The following is a 16,410-nucleotide window of genomic DNA, read 5'->3' as shown; positions in this document are numbered from 1 at the left end:
ATGCACGGTAAGCTAAATAAAAACTTATTAGAAGTATGCCACCGCTGTGGTTTTTCTCTGTTATGGAACCCAGACCTAAATAAACTGTTAAACACTTAGTGTAAAGGTATGCCAAACATTTCTCAGAACTTTCTTAAGGTCCCAACAAAGAATCAACCTTTTTTGCAAAATGAGGCCTAGGTTAAATATTTTATTTGGCTCCTCAAGATGGACTGAGAAGTTGGGCACCAGCTCCAGATCAGTTCTTGGACTCACATCAAACATTACCCTGTCATTTATCCAGTCAGTCAAAACAATGTTTTCCATCTAAACCTTTAATGTTTACGTCCTGAAAAACTGCAAACTGAATCCAGTTCTTGATATGCATTTTTAATCTATATCAGCTAATTTAGAGATAATGAACAGCAAAGATAAGCGTTATACAATGATTGCAGAATTAATCCTATAAATATTAAAGCCAAAACAGAAGACTGCTGGTTTCATACAGCCAAAGAAAATTAAGATTAAACTGCATTTGTCAGTTCGAGAATAAACTTTGAAAAACACTGGATATACAGATTCTTTTAATTCCAAACAGTTCTAGAATTCAAGAGCCCTCAAACTGCTTTTCCAATCAAAAAGGGTAATCAAAACCACGTAGAACACTTAAAACTATTCCTAGGCAAGAACTAACAATATATCAGCTGAATGAGCAAAATTCAACGTTTCTCTTTAACATACAAAGATTCCTTACAACAAATGATCTTAATGAAACAACTCACAATTAGCTAAAGCATAAAATACCTCAAGCATTTTTAACTCGAGAAATAGGACGTTGTTTCACATCAACTTCCAAGTACCAGAACCAGCAGGTACTTAGCAAGCACTGCTAATCCTGGAAGGGTCCCTAGAAAGACAACTTTGCCTGTGTCCTGTGCTCTGCATGCTCCCTTCCTAAAATATAAGGTGACAGAAAAACTTAGAAACATTCATCAAGATTGTACCTGCTTCTTTTGGTGTTTAGATCGCACAGCTAAAACTTAGTATGTAAAACTACTGCCTACTTCTTGCTCACAGTAACACTCCCCTTAGCATATTTATATTGTCAGACAGTTTCTTTATGTGCTTAATCCTCATTAAAAGTAAAATAAATATGGAACAAAATAGAACACAAAATCCAAAGGTGAGAAAGACAACTCCCTAAACAGCACTTTCCATGTTTTTACACAGGGCTAGAGACCGTTTCGGAGATAAGCATGTCTGAGCACTCACTGCTCAGGAAAAGAAGTATTAAAGTACTGCATCCATAAAACGATAACCTGAAAAGAAAGCTACAAAACACTGTGTAAAAACAAGGCAGCACTGTTCCAAGCTACACTTAGAGAGTTTTATTTCTAAGTGTAATATACAGACACAAAGCTCCATGAAAACTAGATTACAAATGTAGTCTATTTCCAAAGTAAAACATAAGTAGACACATTTCACTTTCCTTGTAAAAATAACACACTTTGAAAAAGAAATATGAAAACACCTCTCTTTACTAGCCATCATGCACTTACAGTAAACGTATCAACTCTTTCCGTATTTTTAAAACCATTTGTTTTGCAACCTGGTTAAACACACCGCATGCAGAGAAGAGTATTTACAGTGTTATCTATTTATTATTTTCTAATCTCTTACCTGCATGCACTGATACAAAATACCGTTTATCTGTGGAAGGGCTTATACCACTTTGAACCCTTTTTCTTTAGTGTCTCCCGTATTTTGTTAAGAAAGCTCTAGCAGAACTTGCAAGGTTTTTTTCTCTATTTACCTGGCTCTTATACGGAAAAGAACATACTTTTAAGTATTTAAAAGCAACTTATTTTCCTTCCCAGCATGCAGGTGAACAATTTTTACGATATTTTAAAATATTAGAGGTCAAGTGGTCTTCTGAAAGAAGGCAGCACAAGGCACTTTATCAAACCAACCGTGCACAAACCCAACTGAGGAAGTTGGTTTCAAAGAGAAAAGAAAAAGCCCAAACAAAGAGATCAAAACAAAGAGGGTGACAGTTTATTTCGAGTTGGGATGCGGCGGGGCAAGGGAAGCTGCCCAGTGCCTGAGACTCACACCGGCCCCAGCCCCGGGACTCCAGCGGCTGCGGGGCCCGGCCCGGCCGGCACCACCGCCCCGCAGCGCCGCGTTGTTCGGAGGCGCGGAGCCCGCGGCGGGGCAAGGAGCGAGAAGGAAGAGCTCTCCGTCTCCCTTCTCTCCTTGACCCCGCGCTCCTCCCGAGGCCACAGGGACTCCCCCAGCCCCAGGTTCAACCTCAAAGACACATGGAGGGAGCCCGCGCCCACCCCTCCGGCCGGGCTCCGCTCTCCCCGCTCCCGCGCCCCCCAAGACCCCGGCGCTCCTCGCTTCCGCCGTCCCTTCCCTCCCTTCCTCCTCCCTGCCCGGCCGGCTCCCGAGCAGCCCCGCCGGCGGCGGGCGGGCGGCGGCAGGCCCCGTCGGAGCCTACCCGCTCAGCCTCACCTGTCAGTCGCAGCTTGACGGGCCCGTTCCGCCGGGCCCCTTGGTTGGACATGTCCCCGGCCGCTCCGCGGGCTCGGCGCTGCCTTGCCCGGGGCTCCCCCTGCCTCTGGGTCCGGGAAGGGAGACGAGGGGGAGGGGAGGCGCTAATGGAGTCGGGCCGGGCGCTCAGGGCAGCGGCTGCCGCCGGAGGAGGAGGAGAAGCCCGGATGTGCCCAGCGTCGCCATGAGCGGGGCCGGGTCCGCGGAGGAGGAGACACGGCCGCCTTCCCCGCTTCCCTTCCCTCCGCTTCCCCGCCCCCTCGCCCGGAGCCCGGGCGGCGAGCACAACAAAGCCGGGGACGGAGCCACACGGCGGGCGGACAGACAGACAGACAGACGGCCGCCGCGCCTCCCCTCCCCTTCCCCCGGCCCGGCCTGCCCTCGGGGGGGCCCGCCCCACCTCGGGGTCCGCCCGGGGATGCTGAGGGGGAACCGCATCAGGTGGCGCCGATGCTTGGGGTCCTCCTCGGGAGAGCTGGGGCCGGGAGCGCCGGGGTGAGGGGAGGGACGCGGGGGAAGGTGACAGTGAAATTGTGGGGCAGGAGAATTAAAGGTACAAATGGGAACGAACCCAAGACTGCGCGGGTGAGAACGTGAAGGCAGGCTCAGATGTGTGTAGTCACACGGAGGAGTGCTGCTGATCCGGGGCAGTATTTTGCATGGGAAGGGTGTGACAGACGGGGTCATAGAAACTCTTAAACTTTGGACCAATTCACTCCTTATCTGCAGTTTATGGAAAACATCGGCCCAGTTCTGTGGGCTGCCATTGTCAAAATTTGAAAGAATAAAATAATAAAAGCCTTGCCTCGATGCTGTGTGGCCTAATTTAACAGCCATCCCAAAGAAAAGGTGACCCTTTCCAGAGTTTTCCCATGAGGGGAGCTCCATGAGTCAGGGCAGCTTTCTGCAGGGTCAAAGGGGCTTCTAGAGGGTGGGAGAAGCTCCCACAAAAGCTATGAAGGTTGCCACAGTAAAGTTGACTTTGGATGATCGAGCTAATAAACTGCACACCTATGCTTACTAACAACCTTACTAATATTCTGTACTCATTTGGTCATGTCACTGGCTTCTTCCTGTTGAGGCAACCTGTAAAGTGTTATCATATGGGTAGTCATAGATCAGGATCTGGCCAGTGGATTAGGATCCAAATAAGTGATGAAAAGATGACCTGTGCTTCACAGAGTTTATGATGTAGCTTCAGCACAGCCCAGGAGGTTGACTGTCTGAAGTTACACACAGAACGGAGTGATAAGTGTGTCTAGAGTTCCCATACTGGCAGAGCTCAGAGCTTGGGCCTCATTAAATTATATCTCGGGCAAGGAACTGATGTTTTCCCCACTGAAGGCCTTGGAAGTGGGATGTGGCTCTTCAAGCTTTCCTCCCTTAAAATGAGACCTCTCCCCACTGCGGGTTCGTGTGCACTCACATCTCCTTCCTCCCAAAGTGTCTCTTCTTCCAGGTGGAAATTTTCAGTGCTTCCTGCTGTGGTGGCACTGCTGTTCCAAATGTCACTTCACCTGGGAGCAGGTGAGCGGTGGGATCAAGACCTGGGATCCCATCCTCGCACAGGACTACACTGCCTGTGCAATTCCCTGTTTAACACAAAACCACCAAGGGTTAGAAATGACCCTTTCCTTACAGGATAGACAGAGCACAAGAAAAAAAAATGCTGATCCATGGCTTAGTCACTATTTCAAGCAAAGAGAATTTGAAACAAGTCTAAATTTCATTTACTACAAAACAAAGACACTATACACCTGCTGATTTTATGTCTTATAGATAGCACCAAAACAGTTAAAAAGTTACTTTATAATGGTTACATAAATTCACACGTACCTCAAAGGCATTCCATGTGTCCTGATTCCTGCATTAAAAAAAAAAAAAAGGAAGAAAAATCAGCCTTCATAAGTGAAGGTCATACTATTAAAGTTTCAAATTCACATAGGAAAGTCATTAGCCTTTTCTAAAACAAACTACATAAAGCAAATGGCTGATGCTGTGCAAATATTGCAACATTCAAGCCACTGCTGAACTGAAGAGAAAATCAAAATATGAAGCTACTTCTCACATACATAACAGATCTCTAAGTTACTTTAGATTTTTCCTGACATGATGGTGCTTTGTTTCTGGGGCCCTGCAGTGCACTCTGGACCCAGTGTTCAATAAATCTGATACAATTTAGTATTTAATGTTATGTTAAACATAGTGCTCTTGCTACACAATCTGTTTTCTAATGGGTAACAAGTGTGTCAGACATTAATTGCATTGCTAGTATTTAAAACAAAACCTATTGGGATTAAATATGGTAACTCATTGCTCAGTAGGTATATGAACATTTTCATGCCTTCATTACAAGATTCTCCTAAGATCATGAAGTGTAAGTAGTTTCATGCTGCTTTGCAGCTTTAAGGTCTGCTGAGATTTTTGGACAGGCTGCTCACCTTTCAGTGGAAATACTGCAATAGATTGCAAGTGTTAGAGCATTCACTGACAGTTTGCACATTTGGGTCACTGCATAAAATGCACTGTCTGCAGGATTGTTGCTGCTGCTGCACATTTTATTTTTAATAGGTGCAATATTTGATTTTATTTACTGTTTTTTAAATAACCTATATGGCTTACTAATACATCCAGAATGCATCTGTGACATGTAAGAAAGTCCTATATGGTAGGAATGTATTTAACAGAGTGAAAGAAGAGAGGCTTTAGCTCTCGTTATCACCTGCAGGCATGGTACGTGTCCCATTTAGGTGAGGACTATGTCCTCCCTTGACTAACATAGGTAGAAATGACCTAGATCAGGTTGCACTTGGATAGACAAATGCACCAGCTGCAAACTGCTCGCTTCTGCCTTTTTGGCTTTGTATAAGCATTATGATGACTGCACCTTGGATGTCCTACAGATGTTTCTGTCCCATCGTATCTCCCAGTTCTGTAAGGAAATCGGGAATTTTATTTATTGCTCTCCTTCACAGAGTAGAACTGCCAAGCAGAATTTAAGAAAAGCTCCTCCATGAGGGATCTGTGCAAGATCTGCAGTGAGCAGAGGTCAGGATGCCTTGCAAAGCGCCAAGAACTGCAGCGAATGCAAGACACTAAAGATACTGACAGTGCCTGATGATTGAAAGTACTATTTTGCCAACAGAAGAATTCCACACAGATGTTACGATCCAGAGTTTCTGGTGCCAGTGCTATCCCCCAAATTCTCAAAATATTCTCAGATTAATGGAACAGATAGCTCGTGGATTGTGCTTGAGGTTTGGAAGCCAACAGTTTACAGTAAATGTTTTTATGCAGTTCCACTTCAAGGGTGAGAAGAGGTTTCATGCTTTAGTGCTGATCTTGTGAGATAAGCAAGCAAATATCATCATTAACTGCTGACAAGTGATCCATGTTTCACTCTAGGCTGATATCATTAAGCAACAAATCCTTTCAAGATGAGGTAGCTAGCTCAGATCCGGAGGGAAGGGAGTGCCTTGCATCACCCCGCAGCTCACTTTTGGATGACAGCCTTGCTGCTGGACTCAGGAGGGAGTCCCATCCAGTTGTCTTCAGCCAGAAGTTTGCAGCTGAGGCAGAGTCTCAAGGGTTGGAGGAAATATATAGAGAAGGGGTAAGCTCAGCCACCTTTAGGACACTGACAGGGTTGTAGAGGAGTCCATAAGGACAAAATAATTCAATAGTTGGTATCATATTAGTGAAACTTTTGAAGAAGAATTTGTAAATACAAGAACTTCCTTTGTTGTATGGCTGCATAAAAAAGGGCTTTGATTGCTTGAATTTCCCAATGGGAAGAGAAAGAAAACTTTGCATTCAGAGACATTTCTCAAAGGATTTTGTGGGTTTTGACACTGGGAAATGTGAACAAAAGTTTTTAGCCAAATAGTATTCATTTTCAGAAGAGGACAGTTTAGTTAATTTGTTTTTGGAGGTGAGGTCCTCTCCATCTTTAGAACAGAGGAGCACACTGGAAACTCCTTCCTCAGCATGTGGTATGTGCTCAAAGCAAATCGACATTTAAAAGTTACATTCCATTTTTTTCTTTATAGAGGTTTAATCACACCATTCTTTCAGCAGTAATGAGAGCTGGCTGGTGTGATACCACATTCTTCCCCAGCTTTTGTGGTGATCTCAAGAGAGCAAGACAGTTCAGCCCCTATTATTAAGCTTTTGTGAGTAAATTAAGAGGTTAAAGCTATTTTCCTGACTTTTTTTTTTTTAATAAAGATATTTTAAATTATCTGGATTGTATTTCTTTCTACTCGTCATTTACTAAATTTCCTAGAGCCTGTCATGGTTGAATTGTAGACACCACCCACAGAGATCATGGAGTTAAAGACAGAGTTGATCAGAAGAGAATTACACATCCATTTCCTTTTTCTCTATGATGTAGTGCCATTGTATGTGCAACTGTTGAAATAAAATGCCTGTTTTTTGCCACCTAATGGTGTAGTATTGAGAATACTTTTACAGCAGTAGACACCTAGGCAATAATTACACCACTAGTGCTCCCTGCCTCTTTCTTAATTTGCCTGATAACTCATCCCCTTTCAAAGCATTCCCATTGTCACTTGGTAAAACATCACTCTAAAGAAGCCTTAGCTCTCTTGCCTGACGTGTACTTTTCATTAGACTGTACTGTCTGTCCCAAGCTGATTTCTACCATCAACAGCAAGGGGCTTCAAAGAAAGAACTTCCTCTTACCGTGTTAAAACAGCGCATTGTAACAAGTAGGCCTCACCTAAGCTGATGTCCCAACACAAAACTCAGTAAAATCTAGTCATTAGACAGGATTAGCAGCCTTGACCTGTTCCATCATCTTCCCTTGCAATGGGCATCATTCTCCTAGTCTGCCTCTTTGGCACAGGTTTTTCTTCTAATCCTTCTGTAAGCCAATCATTACTTCTTACTGTAGCAAAAGCACTTTCTAAATTCATTGCAGCTCCATCACATTTTTGTCCTGTTCCTGCATGGAATTGTGTCCTCCATGAGGCTTTCTGTTACTGTCCCTGCCACTCTTCTGTATAGAAGGATCAAACTCCACTGAAGGTACGTATAAAGTTCTGCATTTCAGGAGGAAACATTAGAAGTGAATAGTTTCATTTTATAAAAGATTCCTAATTTCCCTTTGCAGAGTATGAAAATTACCAGACCGAAGCATTGTTTGCATTGCTGTGAATGGAACAGACTACATTAAAGTATTCAGATGCACACGTTGGTTTAAAGGTGGCGGTGTTACTACTCAAAGAGTAGTAGCAATAGAAGACATACCTATCAGAGTTATATGATGAAGAAACATGTCAGTGGCTCTGGTTCTCATGAGACAACCTTTGGCATGGAGAGACAAAGTATATGCAAGAGGTCAAGATTCAATCCATTTCTCATGCTGGAGCTTGAAATGGAGCTTTTCAGGAGAAAAAAACTAGGAAGGAAATCTCCACCCATATGCTGGCTACTGAGAAGGGGGACAGAAGCCTGGAGCAGCAGACACCATAGCCCTCTGAGACAGGATGTGTCTTGGGGAAATGATGTGTCTCTGAAGGGAAATGACTGCAGCTGTGGCTACAGAAAAATGCATAAGCTCCCATATCACAGGATTTTCCAGTGGTTAGTCACTAAGATAACTTCTAAATCCATCCATCCAGAACAGATTAGTAACTGATGCACAGATATTCCATAATTCTTTAGCCACGCTGTTTCCTCATCATGTCCTGCAGGACAGCACTATCCTAATGTGACTTTAGAAGAAAAAGGGAAAAAAAGGCAGATTTTAAAGAGACAGGCATTGAACACAGATCAATAGATGCATTGCATTTTATCACTAGCTATCAGAGGCTAAAACTTACTTTCTGGAAGAGTTAAATCTGTCATGAAAAGCCATGTCCTGACACTTGGGTAAAAAATGGAGATTACACCCCTGTTCCAGCACCAGCACAGATATTTAATGTCTAGCATATTCCGTTGTCTAGCTCAAGTCAACACTGTTCCCTCTTGTTGGATGTACAGTGTCTCACAAGCCATAACCCAAGGACAGACTTTGCAGAGCGTTTTTAACAGCCCAGCACAAAGGGCAGAGCTGAGCTTTGGTCTTCAAGCATAAAGAAGTAGCTTAGGCTGCTGACTCAAAGTACAAACTAGGTCGTCAAAAGTCCTGGACCAAAAAGGTGTCTTTCTGAAAAATATTTCCTTTATTCTTCCATGATTTCTGCTTATTTATCCATAAAATATTATTGATGATACAATTTCTTTACCAGACTCTTGGAGAACTGGCTTTGTCGAGTGCTTTGAGAGCTACATACTAAGTAATCCAATTGAAATTACAAAGGTTTCCTGAAGAACTACATGTTCCCTTGTGCAACTGCTCTGCAGGACTTTCTGACGTTACTTTGTGAATGAAGAAACTCATCCTTAATTTATTTGGTTGCTATAAATAGTTTATAAAAGACCTTACAGAATCAGACAGTTAGAAACAGTCTCCTCTGAGTGACATGTTTCAGGAATTTACTGCTGTACTACAACATCTGTCTCCAGATATTGTCTGATTCGACTTGACAGAGTGTATTTGTCCCAGCGGTATTCAGCTTAGACAAATGAAGTGTTAATAGGAAGACTGTCAGCCCAAACAAGTATTTAAAAGAGTTGACGTACAGCACTAGTTTTGGCCATATCATATTATTTAGCCACTAAAGAAAAACCAAACTTTCTCTATTTTTTTTATCCCCTGTGGCCCAGCATCAGTCTCAAATAAGCATTTTGTTGTCTGCAAAAGATGAGCTGCAAAATACATATTTTAACTCTGAGTCTTAATTATGCTGATGCTGAGAGCAGGGTGCCACTGACAATGATGCTAAAAGCTGACTCAGTCCTGCTGCTATAAATTCACCCCTTAGATACTTAAACCAGCCCTCACTGGATAGTTCTGATTTTCTGTTTCTTCAAGCAGGTGGAAGTTTTTTCCATGTATCTTAAACATATCACTTCCAAAGATTGTAATTCAAGAGATGAAATTAATTCCAGGAGATTTATCAAATTCTAACAGTTATTGTGTATTTTTACAGTAATTCAGCCTGTGAGCTTCAGAGACAAAAATAGCTAAAAAGCCTTAACCCCATGAGATTATTATTTTCTGCCATGGGGAAATAATGACTGATTCAGAATGAGCTGTTGCAAGATGTGCATAGCACATACTCACAGTTTTGTGGATTACTAAAGAGAACCCTGGCTAACTGGCTTTAGAAGCTCTCTGCTGTGTCTTGCATTAATAAGCCTGTGGAGATTTATAAACATGCCCCATGAAAACTAAATCTATAAATAAGATAAATCATGACACAAAAGCATTTGTAGGTTCAATAAAAACAATAATCCTTTTTTTAATAATCCAGTTCCTAACACTTTTTGAACTGCGGAAATACCCATCCACAATCTGCACTTGCTTTTTCATGCTTTAACAGAATCACCCGCAAGTCCACTGTGAAATCAATTTGAGAGGATTTAAGAGAAAGTTATCTCTAAAATTATTTCATCCCAAAAATTCTATAGCAAGGTTGCATGCCAGACAAGAACAGCACAGATATTTAAGTAGGTTAGTGGGTCTAGTGAAATGCTGAAAGTAACCTGAAGCAAAATCTGTCACCATGTGTCTTGAATCATTCCTCTATTCCACTCTTGAAATCCTTTAAAAATAGAACCATAGGAAAGGTGATGGTTTTTCTTTCTTTTCTTTTTAGCAGTAGAATTCAGGGGCAATATAGCTAATAAAAGATGCCATCAGAGGTAATCATCCTGCAAGCAGATACATCCAGCCCCTATTTACATATGTACTGATTCAACAACTGCAAAATTATGGTTTTTTTTCAGCAAATGTCACATCTCATTTGTTCTGCAAAGTGCCTTGTGCAGTTTGGATTACACTGCTAGAGAGACATTATGTTCCAGTTTGAGTCTAATATGCAGTTGTTAGCTACGAGGAAGAAAGCTTTCCCTTTAGTTAAAATGTTCTTTGGTTTTTTTTTGTCTTGTTTATTTATTTTTTTGGAACTGGAGCACACTGGATTCTGCTGACAGCTGCAAATCCACTGTGCAATACAGTAGATCAAATGTTGTACATCACAGCAGTGTAAGATATTTGCATATACTATAGCTTATACTGAACAGAAAGTTTTTAAAGGTAGTCTGGACAAAAGCTGGTTGCAGGAGGGGATTAATCTATTTTTTCTTAAGTAATTTCTAGGATTATATGCTATTAAAATTGGTTTTATTAGATCCCCATTGTGAGTCTTCCTCAGTCACCTCTGTTTTTCCTTTCTAACCCAATTTAAATCTTGCACAGTTGTTACTATTCCTCCTCTACTTATGCTCTCCTTTGCTAATCCATGTCTGGCCACAGAATGCAGGTGTTGATCTACACTGGAGTACAGATGGGGGAATAACTTCAATTTTAGGAACTATACAAGAAGAAATAGTTCTGCTTAATCCAAGTCAAATTTTGCCAAGCAGTTATTCAGCAATGGAATGTGGATGTCCTGTCTGTCCCATCCCCCCTGCCTTTATTTTCATAGATTGGTAATGTTCTCCCTATTGTAAGCTATATGATTGCAGTAATGGGCTTTTTTTCTTTTAGCCATTAGGGGAAAGGAAATGACATATGGAGAGAATTCAAGTCCCTCCTCATTCCTAGAGAGTCTATCCAGAAAGTTAGTATGCAGAGCTCTGTCCAAGTGTCGTTTCCTGCTCACAATTGGGAAGGGGGAGCCGGGGATGGGAGGAGAAATGGATACGTAACATTAAATTGCTGCTTCTGATTAACAGCAACATTCTGCAAATGATTTCACAGCATTGCTTTGAACAGAATTGAATGTCTGCAGCCCAAGTATGTGTAGCAATCCACTGATGAAAGAGCTATTTTTACATCTGTTTCATATAGTGGGTAAAATGAAGTGATTTGGGTGGTGGAAATGTGCCTTGGAGATTATTCAAGATTTTCTGATAATTCTGTACCTCAATTCTTCCACATGCCCACAGAGCAGTATTACATACTCTTGATATTATAGCTGTTTGACTACTCTGAACCTGTATACAAAGCAATCTGCTGCAGCTGAGGCAGCTTTCCACTATTTTTCATATCAAATCACTCCTTCAGAAGATGATCCCATTGCAATGCAAATTAAATTATGAAGTAAAGTAGAATGCTTCCTCATTATACTGTCTCTTCTGTTGAGCGCATAAGTATAATCCAACCTCTTCCACAGTGAAATTGGTGCCATTGATTTCGCTTTTAATATGTCAGGCAGTTGAAACTCTCTTCCTGATGTATGTATGATTTATACATCACTTCTGGATTAGTCCTATTGTTTTATTTAGATGATTAGCACAACATTTTAATATTGTCAAGCAAGTTCTGCTTAATAAGAATTAAAAGGATTCTTTTCCACCCTGCTTTAATTTTTCTCTCCTGTCCTCATCCCTTTAAATCTCAACTCCACTTCCCTCCCACTAATGACACTCCCTAGGGCAGTGGGTGAACTGCAACCTGGAAACAGGCCATGGCTCTTCCACGAAATCTTCTGGCTTCTGCGGAAGAGCATCCATTTCCTGGAGCCAGTCTGAGACAGACAGTACTCTGCAGTCAGAAACAGGACTGGAATCCAGTGACCCTTAGTCCATATGAAATGCTACGAAACTCAGAGCAAATCAATTCTTTCTTAGCTGTCTACATGCTGAGGTCCTGCCCGACTCTTATCAGTGCCATGCTGTGGATCAATGAGGAAGTGTTTTCTGAACACAATGAACAACATTGTAGCTTGAGTGTTCTTGTGAATGCTTTTTCCCCCTGAAATTTGCAATTGCATTCGGGACACACCTCCCAGTCTCAGGAGGGGTCACCCAGTTCCCTCTTAAGACTCTTAGCACAGACGGCACACTTGCCCTGAAGACGAGTCAAGAATAAGCTTTTAACTCAGACCAAAGGGTTAATGTATTTCCTAATCAGGTTTTAAGTGAAAGTCACAACATTTTTCTCTATAGGCCAAGTATCACCAGTCAATGAACCTTCCTCAATTACTTCTGTTTTGAATAACAGTGTTTTCAACAAACTGTACATACTCCCAACATTTAGACTCGTGCTTAAATGTTATGTCATACCTTATCACAAAAGAGATTCAATAATCCTGAGATTATCCTTTCGCTGAATATATGGTTATCATGACCAGAGGTGCCATAGGCTAACTACAGGAATGGAGATCAGGATTCCCAGGCTCCAAGCTAATTGTGCCAGCTACGTTTTGAACATCTATGGATAACATTCTTGTATCCCAGTTAGCTTTGCTGTAAAATAGATTTAGAAACATAAGAGATCAGTAAAATATCATTGGCTAGAGAGTTTCTTTTCCTGTACACTTACAGCTGTTCTTTTTTGTTCATATACCACTGTAGTTGTGTGCAATTTAAATTATTCTGTATAGAGCAGCAGGAAGCAGCTTCACTTAAAAGAATATTTCAACCTAAATCACAGGGAAATAAAGAGTAGGTTTCTCTTAATCTAACCATTTCTAGCTTTTCTAAAGTTCTTTCTGTAGAAGAAAGTCAGCAGACATGCTATTGAACAGGACTGCAAAGCCTCTACTCTTTTTACAGCATATTTGGGAAGAGCAGGTGGAAGCAATCACACAGGCAGCATCTGCTAGCAGCAGAATTGCAGAGGTGGTTATGTTTGCTGAGATCTTATACTGAAATCTTGCCATCACTCTACAGATAAAATTGCATTAGCAACAACTGCATTCCAAGCCAGTTGATGTCAGCAGGGGTCTGTTATTGTTGCTCTCAGCATAGAGGAGTTGGCAGACTGACACATAGGCCACCAGACATTTATTCCAGCCCTTGTACTGAATTAGGCATTTGCCAAATAACAAAGGCTAGTTCTTAAATCAGGCTGGGAAACACACACAAAAACCTAAAACAAAACCCCAAACAACAAACCAAGAGCAACAACAATTCTCCTCTCCCTTTTTGCTTCTACCCCTTTTTTAAAGCTAGAGATGCAGCCCAATGGGTGACTGTGATCCTAACCTCAGAAATAGTTTGCATTTTCTTAGAATAAGGAGTGACTCACTCCAGTCACTTACTCATAATCGCTGTAGATTGTTGCTTGTGGAAATACGTGCTGCCAAGAACACGGCTCATTGGTGGATAGGCTGAACACATTTTTCTTGGATAAAAACAAAGTCTTAGTCCCCAGAAAGTTAATTATTAAGCCACTGAGCTGTCAGGCATCTGCAGAAGAATGTGCAGTGTTCTATTGTTAACTCTAAGGTATTAAATTCTGAAACAGCTACTTCAGAACAAAAGAAAAAAAAGGTAGAAATAACACTATTATACAAGTGTTATGCATTCTTATCCCTACAGAAAGTCAAATTAACTGCAGATATGCCAAAAAGCAATTAAAGCAAGTTTAAGGTAATAGTACCCTGGCATATCACTTTAATATATTGTCATATACCTTATATTCAGTATTTAATCAGAAATTATCACATATATGCCTTATATTGAATATTTAATCAGGAATTAGCATATAGATGTTTCCTGTAAGTATAAGAGGTGCCCCAATAGATTTTATCTCAATATTTGTTTAACAGGAAAATTAAGTACATCATACCTGAGCAGTCCAGGCTGGCTGAAACCCTGCATCAACCACCTAGAAGCAAGAGAGACCGTGAGGCTGCCTGCAGCACCCTCTATCGGAAAATACCATATTTTACAGAGTGAAGAAACGACTCAAGAATTGAGTTGTTTCACAAATCTTTCTTTACCCCTATAGACCCACAAACAAAGTATGTGGAATCAGCGGTTTCATTTGTGAAAGCTGAATTTACATATTTGCATTTGTATAGGTTAATTCTTTCAGTTCTTTACTGACACCAAAAAAATCATTATGTTAGAGCTGATGCTTTGACGTTAAAGTAAATCTAACAACAAAGCAAAGGGCACACGCAACCTCACTGCAGATGGCTAAAAGCCCTATATGGTTGTTGTTTTTTTTTTGCCCCAGAACATCAATCAAATGCTTTGGCAATGCAAGGCAGATGGTTCTTTCCACTTTGCAGAGGTAGTGCTAATATCAGAATGTGGTCCCAAGGGTGTTGAAGAGACTGTGGTGCCAGACTTGAGGTCTGCTTCTCAGTCTGGCACTGTCTACAGCTTCTTCTGCAGGTGCTGATGCCACCTGCAATCTCTCCCATTAAAACAGAGGGCAGGCATGGCTGGGAACATGCCACAGCCACAGTTCAGTCTCACCCTTCATTTGGCAGCACAGGCACAAAGACATAAGGTTAGTCTCACTGATGCCAACTTCTCAACCAGAAGATGCAGCAGAGTTACAACAGCTAATGGTCTGATTATCTTTAGACATTCCTACAGTAAAACTTATTACTTACTGCAGCTTAGTTAAAATAGTACAGTCAAAAGTATAAAGTCATCACTAATCAGTGACTGTTGCAAGACACTATCTTTAGTGGCAGGTACCACACTATTAAAAGCAACATGAGCATCTCCAAGGCCATTTTCCAACCTGGACAGAGGAACTCATACAGCTTAAGGAGCTCAGCAGAAATGTACTCGTGCTAGTGCTTTCACAAGTGATTGCTCTGCAGGAAGCATTATTGCTGCTAACCTAAAGAAGAGATCAGAATATACATGCAGACAAGTTATCTGCTACCTTTTGTGACATTACCATCACCTAGCAGCACCTAAGACCCAAGCAAGTTGCTTGCACAGAGAAGTTATGGGTGCACATGTAATTAACAACCTCCGGTGAGGGAAGGCACCATTTTTGCCAACAAGTGTAGTAGACTTACACCATGATAATGGAGGCAAGAGCAACATCTTTGACACTAGCAATAACTTCTTTAAAGAAGTCTTTGGTAACAGTACAGGAGAAGGGTGTAAATTTAAATTCTTCATTAAGAATACCTGACCTTAAAAAGGACACCAAAATCCACTTACTATATGCACTTTAAAATAGACTTGAAAGCACACAATAAGCAGATTAATGCACAACACCAGATGCCTTCATCTGATTCACTAAGCAGAATATAAGGGTGGTTTGTTTTTTTTTTCTTTTAAATTCCCCCTCTATAAAAGCAGGAACAAAGCCTGAGGGAACTCTGGGAGAATTACCTACTCCATAGGTTTATGCCCTACCTTCAATTTTATAAAGGTGACATGCTCTATTTCAAATGTCATGCTTAAAAAAAAAAAAATAAAGAATCTAGCCATGACATTGACTTCTCCTGCACCACCATAACAGCTAGAGCACCTCAACAAGCTGAGTCAATATAGCTAGACACATGGACTTTGGGGAGGTTCCAGTTAACAAGATCTCTATCCAAGGTTTCCCAAAAAGCTGGAAACAGGACTACTACAGTCCTTCCTCTCCCTGCGCTACCTTCCTCCCTCCCAAACCCCACTATGCACAACCATGTTTAAAGTCCGGGTAAGTTACTGCAATTAAAGATTTTAGAAGTAATAGGACAATAGATTCCAAGACAAAGCCTTAATTTTTGCCCCCTAGAACAGGCAACTGCTTCAAAGCATTTACTATGCTCTATGCTAAGATGATCTGAGCATACTTACAGTTGGATAACTGCTGTACTTACCTCTCCTCCACACTAGTACTTACAGTTTAGTATTACTACAGTCTTTAAAAGGCAGAAAATAGTTTAGCTCAGTTATGAACATGGTAGAACAAATCAGAGTTCTGTAAGAGATATCTGGAGAGAAGCAGCAGTTTGTTTGTTCTGCAGTAATAGATGACTGCTATATACAGAAGTGGGAGCATGGAGTGACCAAGGTTAAAACCAGTCTTGAGAGCTGAATGGTTCA

The 16,410-nt window shown here is 41.4% G+C and overlaps 1 protein-coding gene across 1 annotated transcript in view; it reads right to left on the bottom strand.

The window, feature by feature from the left end:
* Nucleotides 1-3,074, bottom strand: part of SMURF2 (SMAD specific E3 ubiquitin protein ligase 2) — a 59,429-nt gene extending 56,355 nt beyond the window's left edge. Inside the window, exon 1 of the mRNA XM_062612628.1 lies at nucleotides 2,497-3,074. Within this exon, the coding sequence (XP_062468612.1) occupies nucleotides 2,497-2,548 (52 nt within the window). The 5' untranslated portion in view covers nucleotides 2,549-3,074. The remainder of the gene's footprint in view (nucleotides 1-2,496) is intronic.
* Nucleotides 3,075-16,410: the final 13,336 nt, after the last annotated feature.

This window comes from Pezoporus occidentalis, unplaced genomic scaffold (assembly GCF_034315485.1).
Source record: "Pezoporus occidentalis ecotype Australia unplaced genomic scaffold, CSIRO_AGI_Poc_V1 ctg160, whole genome shotgun sequence".
In the NCBI taxonomy this organism is placed as follows: Eukaryota; Metazoa; Chordata; class Aves; order Psittaciformes; family Psittacidae; genus Pezoporus; species Pezoporus occidentalis.
The sequence above is the reverse complement of the archived record's forward strand: the minus strand, read 5'-3'. Positions and strand labels throughout refer to the sequence as shown.